Source organism: Meriones unguiculatus, chromosome 6 (genome assembly GCF_030254825.1).
Source record: "Meriones unguiculatus strain TT.TT164.6M chromosome 6, Bangor_MerUng_6.1, whole genome shotgun sequence".
Lineage (NCBI taxonomy): Eukaryota > Metazoa > Chordata > Mammalia > Rodentia > Muridae > Meriones > Meriones unguiculatus.
The window spans coordinates 113,150,240-113,175,127 of record NC_083354.1 but is presented as its reverse complement, the minus strand read 5'-3'; the positions used below and the strand labels follow the sequence as shown (position 1 = coordinate 113,175,127).

General features: G+C 36.4%; 1 protein-coding gene across 2 annotated transcripts in view; it reads right to left on the bottom strand.

Annotated features, from left to right (window-relative positions):
* Nucleotides 1-24,888, bottom strand: part of Arfgef1 (ADP ribosylation factor guanine nucleotide exchange factor 1) — a 97,522-nt gene that overhangs the window by 29,826 nt on the left and 42,808 nt on the right. For both annotated transcript variants that reach the window (XM_021644436.2, XM_021644437.2), the window contains 12 exons: nt 24,315-24,414; nt 24,087-24,226; nt 23,872-23,980; nt 23,438-23,639; nt 18,754-18,865; nt 18,342-18,547; nt 18,034-18,118; nt 15,079-15,250; nt 12,712-12,863; nt 7,821-7,949; nt 7,122-7,280; nt 6,766-6,916 (listed from right to left, as the gene is read on the bottom strand). In XM_021644436.2, the coding sequence (XP_021500111.1) occupies nt 6,766-6,916; nt 7,122-7,280; nt 7,821-7,949; nt 12,712-12,863; nt 15,079-15,250; nt 18,034-18,118; nt 18,342-18,547; nt 18,754-18,865; nt 23,438-23,639; nt 23,872-23,980; nt 24,087-24,226; nt 24,315-24,414 (1,717 nt within the window). The remainder of the gene's footprint in view (nt 1-6,765; nt 6,917-7,121; nt 7,281-7,820; nt 7,950-12,711; nt 12,864-15,078; nt 15,251-18,033; nt 18,119-18,341; nt 18,548-18,753; nt 18,866-23,437; nt 23,640-23,871; nt 23,981-24,086; nt 24,227-24,314; nt 24,415-24,888) is intronic.

Sequence of the window (24,888 nt, the reverse complement as noted above, 5' to 3'; positions counted from 1 at the left end):
CCACCATGGGGTTGCTGGGAATTGAACTTAGAACCTCTGGAAGAGCAGCCAGTGCTCTTAACCTCTGAGACGTCTCTCCAGCCCCATGAAAGACTGGTTTTTGGTTAAGAATATATGAATACTGAAGAAAGAAATAGAAGAAGATATCAGAAGATGGAAAGATCTCCCACGCTCATGGCTTGGCAGGATTAACATAGTAAAACAGGCCATCTTACCAAAAGCAATCTACAGATTCAATGCAATTCCCATCAAGTTACCAACACAATTCTTTACAGACTTTGAAAGAAAAATTCTCAACTTCATATAGAATAACAAGAAACCCAGAATCACTAAAACAATCCTTTATAATAAAAGATCTTCTGGAGGGATCTCCATCCCTGATCTCAAGCTATACTACAGAGCAACAGTAATAAAAACTGCATGGTTCTGGCATAGAAACAGAATGGTGGATCAATGGAACCGAACAGAGGACCCAGAAATAAACCCACACACTTATGAACACCTAATTTTTGACAAAAATGCCAAAACCATACAATAGAAAAAAGATATGATCTTTAACAAATGGTGCTGGTCTAACTGGATTATCTACATGTAGAAAAATGCAAATAGATCCATACTTATCACCCTGCACAAAACTAACGTCCGAGTGGATCAAAGACCTCAACATAAAACCAGACACACTATATCTGTTAGAAGAAAAAGTGGGGAAGAGCCTTGACCTCATTTGCACAGGAGACAATTTCCTGAACAGAACACCAACAGCACAGGCTCTAAGAGTAACAATCAATAAATGGAACCTTATGAAACTGAAAAGCTTCTGTAAAGCAAAGGACATTGATCAGAACAAAACGACAGGCTACAGACTGGGAAAATATCTTCAACTACCCTACATCTGACAGAAGGCTAATATCCAGAATACATACATAAAGAACTGAAGAAGTTAAACACCAACAAACTAAGTAATCCAATTAAAAAAATGGAGTACAGAGCTAAACGGAGAATTCTCAGTAGAGGAATATCGAATGGCAGAGAAACACTTAAAAGAAATGATCAACATCCTTAGTCATCAGGGAGATGCAAATCAAAACAACCCTGAGATTTCACCTTATATCCATCAGAATGGCTAAGATCAAAAACTCAAGTGACAATACATGCTGGAGGAGATGTGGAGGAAGGGGTACTCTCCTCCATTGCTGGTGGAAATGTAAACTTCTACAACCATTATGGAAATCAATGTGGCACTTTTTCAGACAATTAAGCATGCTGCCAGCTCAAGATCCAGCTTTACCACTCCTGGGCATATATCCATAATATGTTCATACACAACAACGACATTTGCTTAACCATGTTCATAGCATCTTTATTCAAAGAGCCAGAATCTGGAAACAACTCAGATGTCCCTCAATTGAGGAATGGATACAGAAACTGTGGTTCATTTACGCAATGGAATACTAGTCAGCAATTAAAAACAAGAAAATCATGAAATTTGCAGGCAAATAGTGGGAAATAGAAAAGATCATCCTGAGTGAGGTATCCCAGAAGCAGAAAAACACACATGGTATACACTCAATTGTAATTGGATATTAGACATATAATATAGGATAATCATACTAAAATCTGTACACTTACAGAAGCTAAGAAAGAAGGAGGACCCTGGGTAAGATGCTCAATCCTCATTCAAAAGGCAAACAGGATAGACATTGGAAGAGGGAGAAAACAGGGAACAGGACAGGAACCTACCACAGAGGGCCACTGAAAGACTCTACCCAGCAGGGTATCGAAATGATGCTGAGACTCGTAGCCAAACTTTGGGCAGAGTGCAGAAAATCTTATGAAAGAAGGGGGAGATAGAAAGATGTGGAGGGGACAGGAGCTCCACAAGGAGAGCAAGAGAACCAAAATATCTGGGCCCAGGAGTCTTTTCTGAGACTGATACTCCAACCAAGGACCACGCATGGAGATAACCTAGAACCCCTGCACAGATGTAGCCCATGGCAGCTCAGTCTCCAAATAGGCTCCCTAGTAAGAAGAACAGGGACTGTCTCGGACATGAACTCAGTGGCTGGCTCTTTGATCACCTCCCCCTATCCCTCGGAGGGATAGCCTTACCAGGCCACAGAGGAAGACAATGCAGCCAGTCCTGATAAAGCCTGATAGACTAGGGTCAGATGGAAGGGGAGGACCACCTCCCCTATCAGTGGACTGGGCATGGGAGAAGGAGGGAGAGGACAAGTGAGGGGGCTACAGCTGGGATACAAAGTGAATAAATTGTAATAAATTTAAAAATGATTAAAAAAAAGATGAAAAAAAATGAATTGCTTGCAACTCCACCAAAACCTCCAAACAAGGTCTAAAGAAACTAGAAACTAGACATGTTCTGGTTGTCACACCTTTCTGATTTGGTGGTGGGGAATCAAACCCAGGACCTTATAAATGACAGGCAAGCACTCTACCAAGTGGGTTGCATCTTTAGAATGACTGTCATATCTAATGTAGTACCTTTTTCTTGTCTGTCTTTTTCTTATAAAGAGTCTCACTGTGTAACACACATGGGTTTCCCAAGTGCTAGGATAACAAGGATGTACCAGCACACCCGGCAATGCAGTAATTTAGAAACAGAATCACTTGTCCTTTTAATAAGACTGACATGTTCCATATCTTTCCACAAATAAGCCAAGAAATAACTAGGCAACATATTGAAATAGGAAGACATATATATGGGAGATAAACTGAGTGTTTCTGTAACATAAGAAGTCAAGGATGAGGCATATACCCAAAAATTGCTCAAGTACACAACAAGGACATTTGCTCAACCATGTTTGTAGCAGCTTTATTCGTAATAGCCAGAACCCGGAAACAACCCAGATGTCCATCAACGGAGGAATGGATACAGAAACTGTGGTACTTTTACACAATGGAATACTACTCAGTAATCAAAAATGAGGAAATCATGAAATTTGCAGGCAAATGGTGGGATCTAGAAAAGATCATTCTGAGTGAGGTATCCCAGAAGGAGAAAGACACACATGGTATATACTCACTTATATAGACCTGTAAGATATGATAAACATAATGAAATCTATACACCTAAAGAAGATAAACAAGAAAGAGGATCCGGGGTTAGATGGTCAATCCTCACTTAGAAAGACAAATAGGATGGGCATTGGACATAGGAGAAAACAAGTAACAGGACAGGAGCCTACCACAGAGGGAACCTGAAAGACTCTACCTAGCAGTGTATCAAAGCAGAGACTAAGACTTATAACCAAACCTTCGGCAGAGTGCAGGGAATCGTATTAAAGAAAGGGGAGTTAGTATGACGTGGAAAGGATAGGAGCTCCAGAAGGACCAAATTTATCTGTCACAGGGGTCTTTTCTGTGACTGATACTCCACCAAGGACCATGTAAGGATATAACCTAGAACCTCTGCTTGGATGTAGCCTGTGGTAGCTCAGTAACCAATTGGTTTCCCATAGTAAGGGGAACAGGGACTATTTCTGACATGAACTCAATGGCAGGCTCTTTGACCTCCCCACCCCCAAAAGGAGGAGCAGTCCTGCTAGGCCACAGAGGAGGACTTTGCAGCCAGTCCTGAAGATACCTGATAAAACAGGGTCAGATGAAAGGGGAGGAGGTCCTCCTCAATCAGTGGACTTGGAAATGGGTAGGGAGGAGATGAGGGAGGGAAGGATTGAAAGGGAATGAGGGAGCGTGATACAGCTGAGATACAGAGTTAATGAAATGTAACTAAAAAAAAAGAAGTCAAGGATGAAAGTGTGAGTAACTGACAAGAGTAACACAGTTAGTACACAAAAACAGCCAAAGAACATTTAACATATATAGCAAGTAGAAACTGCATGAAGAAAACATTATCAGAGAAAATAATGTCAATCATCACATAACTTGAGTTGTGTATCAACTGAAATATATGTTGTAAAGAGGTCTTAAGCTTTTTATATTTAATGTGACATAGTCATTTATAAAACATAATTAAAGGAATCAAAGAATGTATAAAATGTCTAGGAATTCAAAGAACCTATTTTACAAACATGGAACATCTTTCACAGAGATGTACGATAGTAGAGTAGCAACAGACAACTTCTATTTTACCAAATTACTCATATATGTTAAGATACATATACATGCTGTATGTATTCTCAGAACACCAGTCACTAAATTTTCAAGTATTAATATACAGCAAAAGGCCTATAACACAAATTTCAAAATGATATACTTTGACTCTTTTTTGGAAGCAGGTGGACAGTTTCATTGTGTTGCCTAGGCTACTTAAAGCTGTCATCTTTCTACCTTGGTCTCTCAAAAGCTGGGATTATGGTATGTATCTACATGGCAAGCTAAATGTTTTTTATTTTTGAGCTGGGTTGCTTGTTAGTTTTGCAGTGCTGGAGATAACCCAACTGAGATCATGAGACTGGGCAGCAAGCAAGGCTAAATCATCATGACATCCCTCCCTTGGCTTGATGTTCTTGATGATTTTAAAGTTTCTATTTCTAAAACATAAAGCTACAGACTTCTGTTACATACAGTTTGACCTCTACGTATGAATTTCATATCTATCAAAAATACTTGAGGGACTTTCTGCAGCGGGATTAAAGGGAAGAAAGTAAAGGGGAAATGATTTAATTATATTGTAATAAAAAACAAAAAACAAAAAACCTCAGGTGCTATTGGCACAGGCCTTTAATCGCAGCACTTGGGAGGCACAGGTAGGTGAGTTTGAGGCCAACCTGATCCACAGAGTAAGTTCCAAAAGCCAGGACTACACAGAGAAACTCTGTCTAAACAAAAACAAACCAACCAACAAAACCCAACCAAACAACCAACCAACCAACCAAACAAACAAACAAAAAACAACAAGCAAGCAAGCAAACAAACAAGTAAGTTGAGGGGGATGGAGATAGCTCAATACTTAAGAGCACTGGCTGCTCTTCCAGAGAAACTGGGTTTAATTCCCAGCACCCACATGGCAGCTCACAACTATCTGTACCTCCAGTTCCAGGGGATCCAACACCCTCATAAAGACATACATGCAGGCAAAACACCAATGCACAGAAAATAAAAAAATAAAGAAAAATAAAAATTAAAAAATAAATATTTTGGGAGAAAAACTGTACCAGTACTACACTATACAATTTTTTTCCTTTTTTTTTTGAGACAGGGTTTTTTTCCTGGCTGTCCTGGACTTGATTTGTAGACCAGGCTGGCCTCAAACTCACAGAGATCTGCATGCCTCTGCCTCCCCCAAAAGTTTTTTATTTCTACTCATGTTGTACAACTATTTATATAGAATTTATTTTCTATTTGGTATTATAAGCTGTTTAGAGATGACTGAAAATGCATAGCAGGATACATTCTTTATGCGAAGAATTTGAGTATCCAGAATTTGGGTATCTCCACCGGCCTTGGAATCAAATCTCCTAGATAGCAAAGGAAGGCTGTCAAAACAGAGTCTAAGAATGGAGTGGTGTGAGGAGAATTCTGAGTGCTTATAAGAATGCTTTAAGAAAAGTGTCTTGTGACCTATAACTAATTTTATTCAATCCTCCCTGAAGTTAAAACATGGTCATAGTCCTTTATCTTTCCCTGTGGACACATTTTTAGATTTGAAACCATTTTAGATTTCCTTAGGATGGCTAACAACAACAGAAATTACTAAAGGATAAAGACAAGAAATGTTCACAATGTAATGTTATATTGTAGAGCCTAAAAAATAAATACTGCTGGATCTCTGGCGTATTCCTTACTGCTCCTGAAGTCATGCTCTGGCTAGATGGATGTGAGGTGTGGGGAGGATGGTCAGTTACTGTTCCCTAATCTCTGATGCAACAGGCACTGTGCTAAGTCCAATCACATATATATAATATATATATTCTTATTTAGTCCTAACAATCCTCCATTTAGATGGTGTCTTTAGTTTGCAATGGTGGGAACTGAATCTAGAACTACAGTAGCTGGCACATAAGAATGAAAAAAATTACAGAACTCAAGCCCACAAGTACAGATGTCAAGGTCAAAGTTTAAGCTTCTTCCTTGGCGGGATTCTTTCTATTCATGACTGAAAATATATATGATTTTTTTTTTTGGCATCTACTTTTGCTACTATTTTCATTTGTACTACTGGTCCCTTCAAGCTTTTCTGAAAGCTTGGGGAAGAGGTTCCATCCTTTAATATGCCTTAAATCCCACTGCAGTTTTAATCCCAGCTCAGGAGGAGATGCAGAAGGATTTCTGTGAGTTCAAGGTCAATCTGCTCTACATAGGGAGCTCCAGATAGCCAAGGCTATATAGCAAGAGCTTATCTCAAACAAACAAGCAAATGGCTTAGAAGACTAGCATAGTGGTGCATGCTTATAATCCCAGAATTTGGGAGATGAAGGCAGGAAGATAAAGAGTTTGGGTGGGCCTACACAGTGGCTTTAAAAAGTTTGAATGTGAATGATTTCACCAGTTGCTCCAATTATCTCTTATCTTATACCAACCTACACATTACTTGCTTAGTCTTAGAAACAATTAAGTTGAGTGTATCCTTTACGTAGTCACAAAGAAACTAAGTAGCATTTAATACTGTAATCCAGACCAAGCAAAAAAAAAAAAAAAAAAAAAATTGCTAGTCATCTTGTTTTTCTCTATTACATTAGGCAAAGGGCAACTTCTCCAATTATATTTCATTGTCAAAATTAAAATAGCATAATGTGGAGATTGATTTTTTTTTATACTTTCTTAAAGGAACTTAAAACCTCTCACCTAGTCCCAGACCAACAAATTCATCAGGAGCCTGCTCTTTGGTCCCGGGGAGAGACCCTTCCCTGCCTCGCACTGTCCCAGAGATATACCGAGGCTTCACTCCAGTTCCTATAAGTTGTGCCAGCTCCAACTGACTGATGCACTTCAGTATCTACAATACAAAAAGAAAAAAATTGAGATTTTAAAAATATGTATGTTAAAATATATGCAGTTAGGATTTAAAACAGATTAAATTATTAATCACCACCAAAGCTGTTTATTTAAAATGTATTTTTCATAATTAAGCATATTAGTGGTAGAAGATTTAGCATCCATTCATTTTATAAACTGAATTGCAAAGGTATAAGTGTTTCTACCTCATGCCATGAATTTCCTAAATAATTTCCATCAGTGTGAGCCACTGTGATGAGTGTTTTTATTGTGTCGATATTCTTCTGTTTCATTTCAGTAATACCAGAACTCACTGTAAGTAAGGTAAATCTGGCTAGTGCTTGGACATAAGCATCTCTTTCCAGCTACAAAAAAAGAGAGAGAGAGTTAAACCTAGATACAGTTCAATGAGATTATCAGTAGTCAACAAATAAATTCATACAGTGAAAATAAACTGAAAATTTTCTTTCAATTATATTAGCAAAAATCTGATCTATAAATTTGTTCATTTTTTTCTTCTTCAGCTAGGCTGTATTTTGTAATGTACTAAGTTATAACATTCACAATGAAATATGAAATGAGCTAAGAAAAAAAAAGAGTCTATCTAAGAGTCATTCTTAAAGTCCATAAGCCCCTAGAAAGGACTGTCTTCATGAAAAGTATGTTAAATACTTAGTTCTTTTAAAGATAACCAGTTCTGGTAACTAGGTTTAAGTTAAAAGGCATCTAAAATACAATATTTAGAAATATCATACAGAACTGTACTATCAGAGCAGTTTAAATTTTAAATTTTATCACAAATTTGAAGCTGTTTTTTAAGAAAGTCAGAGAAAAATAGTATGAGTTGAACTATACTGATGGCATATGTTTTCAAAACTGGCTATAAAGGTAAAATTCTTTGTTACCTGAATGCTGAAAATGCATGCAATTCTGATTGCACATCTTATCCCTTCTAGGCAAAGAGAGGCTACTTCAGTATCATCACAGTCTTGTAGACCCACACTGAAAGCAGCCAGAAAAGGTGTCCAAGCCAACTAGAAAAATTAAAAATTTAAAATAACATGCTATATTAAGTGATAATTGAGGTTCTTGGCATTGTAAGCAAGAAAGCTTTCTTAAAGAGAAAAGAAAATTATGTTTAATAATATAATAAATGGAAATGATCATATATTTGGTAATGACCTTAGATGTATTTTAAGAATGTATCTATAAAATTATTCACAATAAAAAACACAGGAATAGTCAACATTCATATAAAGTCTTATCATTAATTTAAAATTAATTTCTCTTTCCAAGCACTGACCTTTGCAATAATCCAGATTCTTTAGCTCCAATACAATCCCTGAATCATTTTCCTAGTTGCAACAAGTTACCCTACTTTTTTCAAAGCTTGCTCTCCAAACATCACTCAGCCTGTCTTTTACTGTTAAGTATTTACATTAAGGAAGCAATATTTGATTCCTCGTTGGACAGTATTTAAAATATTGAATAAACTGTTCATCACAAACTTTGGAAGGGAGTATTTATTTGAATTTTAAACTCAGCAGGCCCTGGTCCACATCTGTAATCTGAGGACTTCAGAGGTAGAGTCGGGACTGTGAGTTCAAGGCCAATCTGAGATACTTTGGTCTAAAAAGTAAAGAACTTGGTAAAGTTGCTCAATGGTAGAGCACTTGCTTAGTATGGACAACAAACAACAGAAATCTACATAACTGACATAAAATTATGTTGCTTTTCATATAGTTAACTGAGAAGCAGAGCAATATGTACAAAAAAATTAAAAGATGAAAATGTTATTTTACCAATGCATTATAGAAACGGTATTTTTTAAAAATAGGTTCAAGAAACTTAAGGAAAAAAGAATTACTTGAAACTTTTCTTCCATGGTTCATGAAGTTTAAAGGCAAAATTTTAAAATCTGTACACAGCACACAAACTGCAGTTCCTCAATTCTTTCTGCAACACTTGAAGATGCTGCTTCAGAGATACGCAAGTATCAAGAACTTTGTAATAAATTACAAGAACTTTGTAATTTATCAATTACAAAGTATTGCACGGAAGCAATCAAGTATATATTCTGAGACAGAAAAAGCATACTTCACGTTGAAAATGTTTGATATAGCTTAAGAAGAAAAATATACATGGTTTTTAAGTTAATGGGAAAAGATTTATCTTTATTAAGATTATGATTAATCCAAGACAATGAATTCTCTATCAACTTATACCTAAATAATACTGAGCAGATTGTGAAACTACTGTCTGCACATAATTGTATAAATCTGAGATATGGTTTAGCAATATACAAAAATGTTCTCATATTAATATCCTTATTATCATAAACCACAGTATAGAAAATTAGAAATTATCTAGGCCTTTCCCCCAATCAATACTTATTTCTTGAGCAATTACAAACCAATAACTGTACTAGATGTTAGGAATATGGAAAGTCTCTTCCCTCATAAAATAATAATGCTTACATTAAAAAAAATGTGTGGTTAAAGACATCCACATAAGACCTGATATCCTGATTTGGACAAAGAAAAAATAGGTAATATGCCTGAACTCACTGGCATTGGGAAAACTTTCTGAATAGAACCCTGAAAATATAGGTATTAAGACTGAAAATATAGGTATTAAGACTGGGCTTTTGTACAGCAAAAGATACTAGGATCCAAGTGAAAGAAGAAGTAGAAAAAATATTTTTGCCAATTATCTATCTGACAGAGAATTATTAGTGTCTAGAATATATTTAGAATTTTAAAACATGAACATTAAAAAATCTAATTAAAATATGGGGTACAAAACTAAACAGAATACTCAAAAGATGGCTGAGAAACACTAAAAAAAAAGTTCAATATTAGCCATCAGAGGCAGTTCAGTCTCCAAGTGGGTTCCCTAGTAATGGGAACAGCGACTGCCTCTGACATGAACTCAGTGGCTGGCTCTTTGATCACCTCCCCACAGTCTTACTAGGCCACAGAGGAAGATGATGCAGCCACTCCTGATGAGACTGGGTAGGGTCAAAGGGAAGGGGAGGAGGCACTTGCCTAACAGGGGACTAAGGAAAGGGCACTGAGGGTTAAAGAGGGAGAGAGAGTGAGACTAGGAGGAGACAAGAGAGGGGATTACAGTGTGGGGGGGGCTACAAAGTGAATAAATTGTAATAAATAAATAAATAAATAAATAAATAAATAAATATTATAAAACAAATTAAAACTACTTTGCATCTTACTCCAGTCAAAATGGCCAATAAAAATGAAAATTCATGCTGGTGAGGATGTGGGGTAAGTGGAATACTCACCCACTTACTTGTGGGAGTGTAAATTTGTACAACCACTATGGAAATCACTGTGGCAGTTACTTAGGAAGCTGGGAATCAATATACCTCAAGATCCAGCTATACCATTTTTGGGAATATAACCAATGGATGCTTCATCCTACCAGAGACACTGTTCATTCATCATCTCCATTGCTGCTCTATTCATAATAGCTAGAAATTAGAAATAGCCTAGATGTCTGCCAAGAGATGCGTGGGTAAAGAAAACAGTGTTACATTTACGCAATGGAATATTATTCAGCTGTTAAGAAAAAGCACCAGGTGCAGTGACGCATGCCTTTAACCCCAGCACTCAGGAGGCGGAGGCAGTCTCTGTGAGTACGAGACCAGCCTAGTCTACTAGTCTAAAAAGGGAGTCCAGAACAGCCAGGGCTCTGTTGCGGAGAAACCCTTCTTGGGGGTGGGGGGAAAGAAAGAATGAATTTTACAGGAAGAAAGATGGAATTAGAAACAATCATCCTGAGTGATGTAACCCTGACTTACAAGGACAAATGTGTGCACGTTTTGTCTCATATGGGATGTTAGGCTTATATTTTAGATGTGTTTCATTTAGAAAAACCAACCGTCAGAGGTTAGTTAGCTGTAAGGGAGCAGTGGGGAGAAAAAGCCAAGGAATGGGAAATAGTTTAGCCTTACAAAAACAAAACAAAACAAAACAAAACAAAACAAAACAAAACAAAACAGACAGAACAGGAAAATTATATGGGAGGTGGAGAGAGGACAAAGTACAAAGGAAAAATGGAGGGGATATCTAGCACGAAAGGTCCTTTGAAAAGCTACATGGAAAACAACTACATATATATATATGTAGTTTATATGTAAAATGAGTTTAAATGCAGTTACCATAATAATGGGGGACAATACCCCAATTAGACACCACATGTCTCATATGCTGGCCTATGTGATCCCACAGGATTCCTACAGCTCCCACACCTAATATTACAAGCTACTGACAAAACCACTGGTTACCTTCCACAACTTGACAGTTAAGACCCTATCACTGAAGACATAACACACGTAATCACAGAAAAGGAGAAATCTAGCTGGTTCTCAACTGGAAGCTTCAACTCTATGGGCTAGTGTTTATACATCTGGAAGGTGCTAGAGAGGCTACTAGAAGAGAAAATCAATCATCTTACCCAGCTACAATAGTGTCCCTGCCTGGCAAGTTATGCTCACTAGTGCAATAGTGACATAGATCTTATGAGAGCAACCAACCACTTTAAAAAATGGATTTAAGGCCAATTCCATGAGATGTAATGCACACCTGGGACTAGACAGATCATGGGCCTTAGGGAGAAACCTTCTACCTTTACTCTGCTAAATGAACATATCAACAAAGTGACTCCTGATGACATATTTTTATATCTACATAGAAGTGCATCACTCAATCTTCATCAGAGAAGCTTCTTTTTGCAGAATACTGATTCGCAACTAGACAACAGGCAGAATATAAGAGATTTGGAAATGCTCAGCTTTAAATGGAAGGTCTATATGACAGTTCCCTCCCACAAGACAGGGATGTATATGGAAGAGAGGAAAGAGTGAGCCAGAAGAGGTGGATGACTTCAAGGACAGTGTTTTCTTTCTTTTTTTTACTTTTATTAATTACACTATATTCACTTTGTATCCCCCCATAAGCCCCTCCCTCCTCCCCTCCCAGCCCCTCCCTTCCTTCCCCTTCTGCACACATGCCCCTCCCCAAGTCCACTGATAGGGGAGGTCTTCTTTTCCTTCCTTCTGATCTTAGTCTATCAGATCTCATCAAGAGTGGCTGCATTGTCATCTTCTGTGGCCTGGCAAGGCTGTTCTCCCCTCAGGGGGAGGTGATCAAACAGCCAGCCACTGAGTTTACGTCAGAGATAGTCCCTCTTCCCATTACCAGGGAACCCACTTAGATACTGAGCTGCCATGGGCTACGTTCAGGGATTCTAGGTTATCTCCATGCATGGTACTTGGTTGGAGTATGAGTCTCTGGAAAGACCCCTGTGTTCAAATTTTCTGGTTCTGTTGCTCTCCTTGTGGAGTTCCTGTCCTCTCCAGATCTTACTAAGAACAGTGTTTTCTAGACACAATAGTGCAGGTGCACATATGAATTTACAGAACTGTGACAGCACACACAAAACGTGCACAAACTCAAGCCAGACAAAATGTGGTACAGTGAAAGAGTAGTGGCCATGAAGTCCTACCTAGCCAAGAAGCTAGTCACAACTGATAGCTTTTGGGAGATGGAAAAAATTAGTTTTCTTCTATTTCTAATTCCTGAAATTACACTTTTACCAATTACTTACACTGCATACTGTCTTTCACTTTAATACAGAAATAATTTGTATTAATTAAACTCTAAATAAACAGAGACTTTCTTCTATATCAAATAGGCTCTATTACTATACTTAAAAATATACTAAGTAAAATTATATATAAATATATACTGTGACAAAGTTACTAGTAATTCTAACCTTAAACATAGGCCTCACGTGCTCCAAGTGTGTTGCACTTGTAAAAGGTGCCTGAACATGGCTCACAGCTTCCATGAGTGCTTTAGCTGTCTTGGCCATCTGTTCCATTTCTAAGTTATACAGAAGTCGTCTTTGTTTTTCACTGGCTACATCTGAAATAACAAATATTACCATTTAAAATAGAAAATACTTTAAGATGACACTTTACAGTAAATGCCAGTAATTAATACTAATTATAATTAATAATAGCACTAAAAAGCCAGACAGAAATGATCACATATTGAGTCTATACACATGAAACAGGCAAATCCAGAAAACAGAGTAGACTAGTGTTTGCCATGGCAAAGGCAAAGGCAAAGGGGATTGGTAGTAACTACCTATTAGTGCAGGGTTTTATTTTGGAGTAACCAAGTGTTTTAGGCTTAGCCAAAGGTGACGGTTGCATAACACTGTAAACATACTAAACACCAACAGAGTTACTAAATTTACTTATGTACCTATTCATTGATTGATGGTTGTGCCAGGGGACTTAGGGCCCTGGTCCTGCTAGGGAAGTATTATACCATGAGATAAATCTCTCCTTGATTTTCACTTTAACAGGGTGAACAGCACATTGCTGTAATACTCTACTAGTCAGGAGTAAATAAAAATCTGTTAAAAAATCTCGAAGAGTACAAAACTCAAAAGTATCAAGGACACCAACCAAGCATGGCACAGAGAAGAGAGATAAAGACAGTGGCGTTTGTCCTTAGCAAAACAAAAAAGACTGACAGAAGTAATTTTAGCATTCCTAGCATACCACCACTTTCTTCCCATATCTATTTTCTCACTGACTTCAAATATCCTATATTAAATGAAGACAGAAAAATATATGATATGGGGATACTATAATAAAGGCAAAATGAAATTAAATCAGAAGACAAGCATTTGCTTAAGTGTAAAGCTAACAGCTTAATTAATATATATAATGCTGTAAGGAGAGCTGAAGTAGCACCACCAAATAAATTGCTAAGTGATACTGCGGTAGACTAAGACTCAATGATATATAGTTCCATATCTATCTTTCCCACTTGATCTCTTGTGTTTTACAAGGACCTGTCATTGAATAGATGCTTTTATATTGCATAGTCAGACTTCAGTTTTTCTCTGCCCACATTCAACATCACTTTTTTCTCTATTTTTACACATAAATAAATGTTAAAAGTAGACAAGATAAGGCAGAGAAGGTTAGGATTATTTGAGTTGAACAGGACTACTAGAGAAAGACTAAGTTTCTTTGTCTATAAAGTAGAGAGAATTTATTAAGATTCTTTCTAACTATTAAAAAAGGTAAGTGATAAGGCAATTATATTACACAGATAGTATCTCCCCAATGCCCTGGGCTCTAATTCTAAAATTTCAGTTTCAAACTTAGCCTATAAACCTATGAGTTGTCTCACTGTTAAAAATATTTTTCTACCAATAATCTGTTCAAATTGAGATTTCACTTCCAAGTATAAGTGCTTAGAAAGGCAAGAATCTTCTTTATAACCAAGTCATATTCTAAAGCCATTGCATACTCATAGGCCCAGGAAGGTCCATCATGTAGTCAGCTCTAAGTTGTAATGAATCCCCAGTGTCTAAATTTATAGATAGTATCTAGAGTACTGCTGGGTCCACAGCTGGCTCCTAGAACTGTTCAGAGGACTCAATAGCATGTGTAGTAGAAAAAAAAAAAAAAAAAAAAAAAAAAGACAGAATTATGTTACTTGTTACTTGTAGATGATGAGAAAGCAGAAGTCTTTTATTTTAATTTTATTTTGCCTGTATGCATGACTATGTACCACATGCATGCCTGGTATCTTAGGAAGCCAGAAAAGAATGTCAGTCAGATCCTCTGGAACTGGAGATATAGATGGTTAAGAAGCTGCATGGGTGCTGAGACTCAAACTTAGGTGTTTTGGAAAAGCAGCAAATGCATAACTTCTGAGCCATTTCTCCAGTACTTTCTAACTAATTTCTTTAATTTTCAAATTCCTGCTGAAATGAACTGCTAAATGCACAAATTGATATTTAAACACTCCTAACACATGTACATAACTTATTAATCACTAGTCAGGTGTTTTCTTCAGGACCTTAAAAAATCCTATCACCATTTAAAAAGTTCTACATGGTTTCTTTTTGTTTTAAATTAGGAACAAAGAAAGCAAACAAAACAAAAACCTCTTAAGCACATACCTTCCGATTTTTAAAATTTGAGACAGAAAGGTTCTAGATCAGCTTGAGAAACACAGGGGAGCCAGCAGTAAAACAAACTCAAAAGCAGAACACACAAAACCACACAGGCACGTCTCCCCCTTGAATGAAGAGACTTAATCTGGTACTTACTCTGTTTAGTTGATTTTGTAGGGATTGTTAGTTCTTTTGTTTCTTTCATTGATATTTTTTTCCCAGCTATTTCATTATAAATAGCTGATAGATATTCTTCAGGGAGATCTTTACTGTCATTAATACCTCGATTCATTTTAATGTACTGTTCCTTTGTCATTTTGTTTTTAACCTAGATATAAAAAAAAAAAACCACACACACACAATCATTTTTAAAAACCAACATAAAAATTTCACTCATTTTTAAGAATTAGAATACCTGGTTAAAAAACTATTTTATAAGTATTCTGAAATCCAGAAATGAAAAATATTCAACAAAACATATATAAAAATGAAAGTCATGGAAAACAAAGGCAACGTAGTAAAGATACTCTCTGGCATATGCTCCAGTGTGTATGCACTCTAGTGTGAAAAGGAAAATCTCAAGAGGAAGGACAAAGAATAAAGTGACTTGATTTTGTCCAAGGTGAACAAGGCCTTTACCAGACCCATACAAACGATCAGAAACACCAAAAAAGTTCAGGGTATATATAGTAAAATAAAATAATTACTGTATATACCCTGAACTCAAAGCAATTGATACTGTTTAAACCAATTGGTTTCCCAAAGTGAGGGGAACAGGGACTATTTCTAACAGGAACTCAATGACTGGCTCTTTGGTCTCCCCACCCCCGAAGGGAGGAGCAGTCCTGTTAGGCCACAGAGGAGGGCTTTGCAGCCAGTCCTAAAGATACCTGATAAAACAGGATCAGATGAATGGGGAGGAGGTCCCCCCCTATCAGTGGACTTGGAAAGGGGCACGGTGGAGATGAGGGAGGGAGGGAGGGACTGGGAGGGAATGAGGGATCGGGACTCGGCTGGGATACAGAGTTAATAAAATGTAACTGATAAAAAAAAAATAAAAAATAAAAAATAAAAAAATAAAAAATTAAATTCTGTAATAAAGAACTCCTGTTCTAATGTTTTATAAAAAAAAATCAAGCTTTAAATAACAGTGATAAAAAAAATTAACTCATGTTTTAAGTTTGTGTTACAATCTTTGATGTCTAGTTTGGTATTAATACAGTCATATACTGCAAAAAAAAAAAAAAAGAAACCCAAAGGATTCAATTTGTAGTTTAGAATGAACTATTTGCAAATGAAATGAAATTTCATTCTAAAAAAAAACTAGATGCAAAAATAACAATGATTGAGTATTACTTAAAACCACCTAACATTTTCTGAGTTATAACAGCAACTGCATTATATTAGGGACCTGGACGAAGCATCTTTAGAATGTTCTGTCTTGTTTAAGCATCCTCAACAAGATATTCCATTTAATAAAGCAACGGAATACAACTTGATAATTTGTAAGATGGTAGCAACATTGCTACACATAAAATTAACATAGCAAAGTAACACTCTATATCCAGCAAATCAGACAGATGAAACCCAGTTGTCTTATGGTATTTCTGAGGAGATATTTAACTAAACACATTTCTACCACCTGAAAGCAAGAATTACCAGGATTCTAAAGGAAGGTTCTTATAAGTGCACATTAAGGCACACAGAACAGTAAGTCAGCACCAGCTTACAGACATAATGTAGGAAAGCCCAGATCACATATAGTATGATATAATAAAAGATTAATTAAGGCAAATATATCAATCTAAGTTTACATTACTCTGCATGTAGTCTAACATGCTAGAAAGTTAAACAGGAATGCTTTCTTGTAAAAATATATCATGAATTTTTAAACTGAACTGGTCATTTAAGATAATAATACCAAAGAATATCATAAATTTAAAAATTGATCTCAAGTCATGGCTTAAAAAAAAAACTAAATTCTAAAAGACAGATGCTTATAAAAGAGAAAAATAACAGGAAAAACAAAATCAGGTGATCATAATTTGAAGTAAAGAAAATTAAAATCACCTGGAAATAGTTATTATGGCAAAATGTTTTGCTGCCGTGCCAATCAGAGGCAGTGTGATATCTTTTGTCCTAAAGGCAAGACACTGTCTTCAAGATGATGTACCTTAAATGTGTATATTCAGAACTTTTCAGAGATTTATTTGATTATTTTTTAATATGAGCGTATTCCTATGCCTTATATGTGGGTATGAGTGCAGGAGGCCAGGAGAGGGCACTGAATCCCTTGGACCTGGAGTTACAGACAGTTGTGTGCTGCCTGACAGAGGTTCTAGGACCCAGCTCCACAAGAGCAGTGTGCCCTCTTAACTGCTGAGTCATCATGTCTCCAGACCTTCAGAAATTACTGAATAATAACAAAATGTGCTTTTTAGAAGTCAAGCAAAAAGTACCCCAAACTTCAAAGGCAATATTTTAAAGAAGGAATCAGAAATTAAGTAACAGTTCTTTAATTATACTAAGGAGTTGTGAGTATTAAGAAGTCACTGGCTTGGAACACTCCTTACACATCTGTAGTTAAAATGTTTGTTGAATGTTTCAGTTGTGGTGGTAGCTCATGCTTTATTAGAGTTTTTCGCTCTTAGAGACACATTTTGAAAAACAAAGGACGCGCTATGTAACTGAGACGTGACAACACTGTCTGGGATGCGTGTGTCTACATAAAGGCTGACCACTGTTAACTAACTGTGAGGGGCAATTCTACTAGTACTATACTACATAACCTCTAACACTTAATCTCACTGCGGTTCAAACTTTGAATGTCTTTTTAAAAAGACATTATATATAGAATAAAAAAATATGGAAAGAATATTCAGAAGACCTAAAACATCTTTTTAGTTTAGTTTTAACCATTGTACAATGGTCAATCGTAAGACTGACAAATACTTATAAGTGTTACTAGAATTAATATCAAGTGGACACCATTTCAATTTTGGCAATTGGTTTGGCCACATAAATTTACATTGCAACTAGTACTTAATGGACTCAAAAGAAACATTTAATCTTCACTACTTACTGTGAAAATTGATGTAGAAGAGAACATACCTGTGGACTGTGAAGGTCTGTGGTCAACATAATAATTGAGTAGGCCAAAACATAAGCAGTATCTGCACTAGCAAAAAGGGTTTGTCTGAAAAAAAAGTGTATCACATTATAAGCTTTGTTTCATATAAACAAGTCATTTCAAACACCATTTTAAAGCTCTCCCTCAGGATTAGCCCTCTATCATGTACTGTAAGTATAGACTAATGTGTCCACACTTCCAAACAGTAGATAACAAACTCTGAAGGAAGGGGATTAAATCTGACTATCATGGATATAACTGACAGTCAAAAAGTATGAGTCTTACTTACCCTTGGTTGCATTCTAAGTATCTTGCAGCAAATTTTTCCATTAATCGATCAATTTTCTGAGCTTCCCCTGGAAGACGGAATCCTTCCAGAAACAGACGAAGGGCTGAAACAAAGTCTTTTCCAGAAAAGTCATGTTGGTCTACGTATGCATACATGACTTCTTTATTGAATTTATCATTATCTCCCAGGAACTCACCCACCTGAGTCTAACGTAAAAACAAAGGAGAGACATTAATACTCAACAGCATGTTCCACTTGTAACGTAACTATTTATAAAGCAGAAAATCCTAAGAACTGCAAGTTTTGACTACATGGTTATACAAGTTCCAGTCTGAAGCTACAAGTTACTTGTTTTAAATACACATATAAGTTGTAGACAGAGGGTTAGAATGAAACAAAATAGCATTCTTACAGAGTCTAATCTTTCTTCTTGATGTAAGAACTGAGCTATATCTTCAGGTGTGGTGCCAAGCATGCCTTGCTCTTGGAGGTACTGTATTCCTCTCTTTGGTTTCTTATTAAACCTAGATGAAGTTAATAGAAAGGTTAAAAAGAGAAAACTACTCATACTCCCTGAGAATACTTCACAGTATGGTAAATTACTTTCTTAATAGCACATAGAAAACAGAAACCAACATATGTGTACACAGAATCATGACACGGCATAAGGTTTGCTTTTTCTTCTTAGAAGAGAGTCTCAAAAGGAAGTGTATCATTAACACAGACATGGGTCACTTCACAGGCATTCCCTGTAGCACACTGTACTTTCCGATTCCTATCAACAGTGGCCAACTAGTGGACTAGTGACAGTGTTGCAGAAGTGACAACTGAAGAAAGGACTTTGGCACAGTTGCCTAAACAGATTAGATTAGCACATAAAGCTTTTCTCAGTACAGTTCCAGTTTACCCCTTTCACTCATGTATTCCTATTTATCCTACTGATTTCTCTAAACTTACTGTGTGTTTGGAGAGACTATTCTGAATGCCTTTTGCAGCCTCTTCTCACAGGGGAACTCTCCCTCATGCTTTAAGAGCCAACTCAAATGTTACTTCTTCACTTAAAAAATCATCTACCTCTAATCCCACCCCTCTCTTCCTCAATAAGACTTCCTGTGCTCTGCCCAAAGTTTGGCCCTGAGTCTCTCAGCATCGGCTTTGATCCCTTTGGGTGGAGCCTTTCAGAGACCTTCTATAGTAGACTCCCATCCTGTTTCTTCTCTTTCACCACTTCTGGTGTTTATCCTGTTTGCCATTCTAAATGAGATTTAAGCATCATCCCTAGGGTCCTCCTTAGTATTTAAGTTCTTTAGGTCTTGCAGATGGTTATCCTATATTATACACTAATATTACCTTATTAGTGAGTGTATACCATGCCTGTCTTTCTGTTTCTGGGTTACCTCACTCAGGATGATCTCTTTTAGTTCCATCATTTGCCTGCAAATTTCACATGGAGGGGACAGGAGCCCCACAAGGAGAGCAACAAAAAGATCTGAACCCAGAGGGTCCTGCAGAGACTGATGCACCAATGGAGGACCATGCATGGAGAGGACCTAGACCCCCTGCTCAGATGACTGTATGTTTATTTACATCTCCCTTAGAGAAGTTCACACAGCAAGAGGTAGCACATCTATTAGCTGGCCTGTAACCCTTGATATTTCTGCTTCTGCCTTACAAGAATTAGGAATACAGGCATGCAACAACACAACCCAGCTCAGCACCTTTTGACCACAAATTCCAAAATATAGAACAAAACAACAAAACCCTCTCCAAAACAAGTGATTCTGAGAAAATTGGACATCCATATGTAGACTGAAAAAAACAAATAATTCAACAAACTACATCCCTATCTCTCATCCTATATAAAAATCAATTCAAAATAGATCAATTTCTATGTGTGTGCCTGAGTATGAAGGCCAGAAGTCAACCTCAAGTGTTGTTTCCTAAGGCTCTGCCCATATTGGTTTTTGAGACGGGGTCACTCAATCACCTAGAACTCACAAAGAAGGCAAAGCTGGTTTCCCATTAAATTTACAGAGAGTTGTCTGGTTCAGGCCCTCAAGTACTGGGTTTAAAAGTAACCCACCATGACTAGCTTTAAAAAAATCAATTTGTATGTATGTATGCGTGATCTATCTATCTATCTATCTATCTATCTATCTATCTATCTATGATCTATCTATCTAATCTATCTATCTTCTACTATGTTCTGGGGATTGCACTCATGTCTTCATGTATGTAGAGTGAGCACTTTACTGACTTAGCACTAACCCAAAGCGCTAAATGTTGGAACTGTTAGAAGAAAATACTTAAAGACACAGGCATGAACTTTCTAAAAAGAACTGCAAAAGTTCAGGCAGGAATCCTAAGAAATGACAAATAATACTACATAAACCTAAAAGGCTTGTGCATGATAAAAAAAACAATAAGCCAAGGAACGGACAGCCTACAATTTGGGGAAAAAAATCTTTGTCAACTATACATCTGATAGGGAATTAATATCTAGAATTTATTTTTAAAAACAAAAAAATTAAAACACACACACACACACACACACACACACACACACACACACACACACACACATCTTCCAATCAACAAACACATAAAGAAATTAAGAAGAAATACAGGATCAGCAAGATGGTCCAGCAGGTAAAAATGTCTTGCTGCATAAAGCTCACTACCCAAGTCTGATCACTGGTCCACAATGGAAGAAGAGAGCTTTTCCTGAAAGTTACCTTCTGACCTCCACTTGCACACCATGGCAGGTATATGCCCCCACACAGACACATACATAATACACACAGAATAAATAAAATTTAAATGAAATACAAAATGACTCATATATAAATAAACATGTGTTTAACTTAGCTATCATGTAAACACAAAACTACAATGAGATTACACTTTAGCAGTAAGAATGACTAACACCAAGATAACAACGGACAACAAAGACTCATGAGGAAGCAGATGGAAAAAGAATACTTATTCATAGTTGTGGGAATGTAAGTTAGTCTACTCACTACAAAAAATATGGAGGAAATGTAAAAAACAACAACAAAAAAAAATAGAAGTAAGATATAATCCTATACCATTCTTGGGTAGATACCTGAAGGAACTGAAGTAAGCACACCACAGAAAGAATTATACATATGTACACATTTGTTAAGGTACTAGCTACAGCAGTCAAGATGACTATCAGCAACAACAACAAAGAAAATGTGGAGATGAAGGGAGGAAAGTAAAATGTCAGAAACAATTTCTGAAATAGCCTTAAGGAATCACATTATTTATTTACCTAAAATTATACATCATACATATATCTGTGTGTCTACATATACATACATATTTGAATAAAAATTTCCCACCTGGCCTGACTCTGCCCCCCTAAGAGCTACAGATAAACAAAACTCTTTCAAATTGTTGGTCAGAGAAGTCCAAGAGGCTCTCAAAACATTACAGGCCATTGCTGTTGTGCTTGGTTGCCTCCCAGAGGTTGAAGGCAAATCACTGTTGAAGACTCCATGCACTATGCATACAACATGAGGATCCAAGCTAGATTGCTCCCGAAAGCCTTCTCTCTCAGAACAAGCTGTCACGATACCAGAAAGCACCACGCCTGCCAAGGTATGGAGGGAATCAACCAAAAGTCCTATCCCGCTCAACTCCTGTCTATGAACTACAATGACCAGCATGCTTCCCTAACCCTGTGAAGAGAACGATGACACTCATATTCTGACTCATAACTAACAGCTGTCTAGTTGGACTTAAGACAGTCAGTAGGAAGAAAATCATGCTGAAAACAGACTTAAAGAATTTACGTCAATTCTACAGAGCATACTGAAACAAAGAGTTCAGTCTGAAGAAAAGATTAAACACACTCAAGAAACAAATAAACCCAGAACAGTCTACAAAGACAACATTATAATAGGGAAATAGAGAAAATAGAAGACAAATATCACATTTCTCCATAATGGAGATTCTAAATAAGAGTTTCTCTATATGAATGTGTGCATGTGTGAAAGAAATTTGCAGAAAGGAAAGGGACCAATGAAAGGGGGAACAAGGCAGGAAGTAAGGCCACGAATACGAGCAAAGTACAACTATGAGTATATATGAGTGTGTGTACAAGTGCATATGAAATGACCTAATGAAACTCTGGATAGCAATAGACATATTAACATAGCAAGGGGAGATTTCATGGGGCCTCATCCACAGATAAAGAACTATAGGCAACTAAGAATGCTGAAAGTGGGAGAAATAATTCTCCCAGGAATAAGCCCTCTAAATGGTTATCCAATACTACCAAGTGGGCAGGCCTGAAATCATCTACATATAACCAATACTACGTGGACATTCAGGCATATATGCATGTATGTATGGTGGATATGAATATATGCATGCACATATCAGAAATTTAAAAAGAAAAGGAGCCATGAATCTGAGAAGTTGCAAGGGGGGGTAGGTACACGAGAGGGGTTTAAAGAGGAAGAGAAGGTGGGAAATGATGTAATTATATTTTAACTTAAAAAAGAAAGAAACCCATTACTTTGTATGGTAAACAAGAAAAATTAAAAAGGAATGTTTTTATAGAGCTTTTGTATGCTGTTTCACAAAATTTAGCAGGAAAATTGACTTCACAAGATCAGAGTCTGGGAGAATAGCCTGGCTGAGATAGAAAATGACTACTTAATATTAAAAAATAAAAATAAAATTAAAATTCCTAGCAAAAATGAATTGTGTAACTAAACTTGAAACAGAAACCTAAAAGGAGCAACACTAAATATTGGAATTTTCAAATTTTACATTTTTGTCACATGATTACAACATCAGATATAAATAAAAGTGTAAAACTGAAGATTCTCTGTTCATCAACTGCACATGGTGTAAAATTAACTCAGAGGAAACCACAGGCTGGGCATCTTACAGCTCTGCTTAGACTAGACTTCAATGAAGAAGAACTAAATACAGAGCCATTTAATTTTTAGATCCCAGAGAATAAAGAATAAATGAAAAACAACAGAAAAACTGGGGGCAGAGTTGATACATTTGTGGCTGAGGGACATTCTGTGACTTTTTTTTTCAAACCCAACACTTACAAATCAATCCCTTGTTCTATTATTTCTTTTTGCTGCTTTAGGACCTCAAATTGTTCTGGATTATCAGTGCCAGACATCTGTGTACTGTAGCTGCCAATTCCTGATGATGATGTGGATTCTAAGGAGTTTAAACTTCCATATCTGTTTATAGTCTCAGGGTGTTTGATTTCACTTATTTCTTGTTCTGAGGGTTTTTCCTGACCTGCAAGAAGAAATGTCAACACAGAAGATTATAGTAGTCCCTTTATATTGCTAGGCTAACTAAACTAGAAAACTTAAGTGTAAGTTGAAAATAAGTTTAATATTTACAAAGACTTAAACACAACATAAGACTACATTAAAGACATCTTTAATGTAGTCTTATCACTACATTAACATCTTAACATATCACTGACTTAAAATAATGGAGAATTAAACTCAAAACGTTATCTTACCAAGGGTAGTTTGAGAGTTGGGATTCACATATTGGTCCTTACTCCATTCAACCATACACTTCAAAATTGAAACTAAACATTCTAACCCTTTTTTCCGCAGGCTCAATTCCTAGAAGAGTTCATAAATAGAATAAAAAAAAAAAGATCTTTTAAGAAAATGCATGTTTCATTCTTGGAAAAAATTTAAATTAAAAAAAAAAAAATTAAGTTCTTACCTGAACATTACTCATACCAAGTTCTTGGCTGCCCCTTCCTTGGGCAATTTTTGACAGGTCATTTACTAGTCTTTCAAATATGTTTGCTGCATTTAAGTCACAGTCATAATTTACATAAATATCCACCACACTCTGAGCATCTGTGATAATACAGTAATCTTAGAATATGATCATCTAGAATATGAGCACATTTCATTGCAGGAAATAATAAAGATTAATTCCAAGTACCTGCACAAATCCTTGTCAGTGTCTGAATAACCATCCACTTATGGTCAAATGAGCTTGTAGAAGTTTCCAAAATGTATAGGAAAATTTCTTTAAAGAACACCTGTGACCAGAAGAAAACATCCATTTAAAGTACTATTTAACAACAGATGCATTGCCCTTCAAATGTCTCAAAGCTCTAGAGCAGAGATAAGGACCTAGGCTCCTTTGGAGTACAACTTTGATTTCTACCTCTGAACACCAGATTTGTTATCACAGAGCTTTGACAAATGAAATACGCAATGATATGAAGTTCTTCTGTGTAATAATTTCTTAAACATGACTATAAAGTAACTAAACTGTTTCTTATCCACCAGTTATCATTTTGGATGCTCTAGTACAGAGCAGTCCTAAGTGCTCTAGATTCCAATGTAATTGTTATTCTAAAATATATCTAGTTTTCATATGCTGTTATATTTTTAAATAAGTCATAAAAATAAAGTATTACTCAAAATATTATCTCTCATTATTCTTTATGCTGAATACTATGAAGTATAATTAATTTAATGAAGAAATTTTCAATCAGAAAACTAAAGAA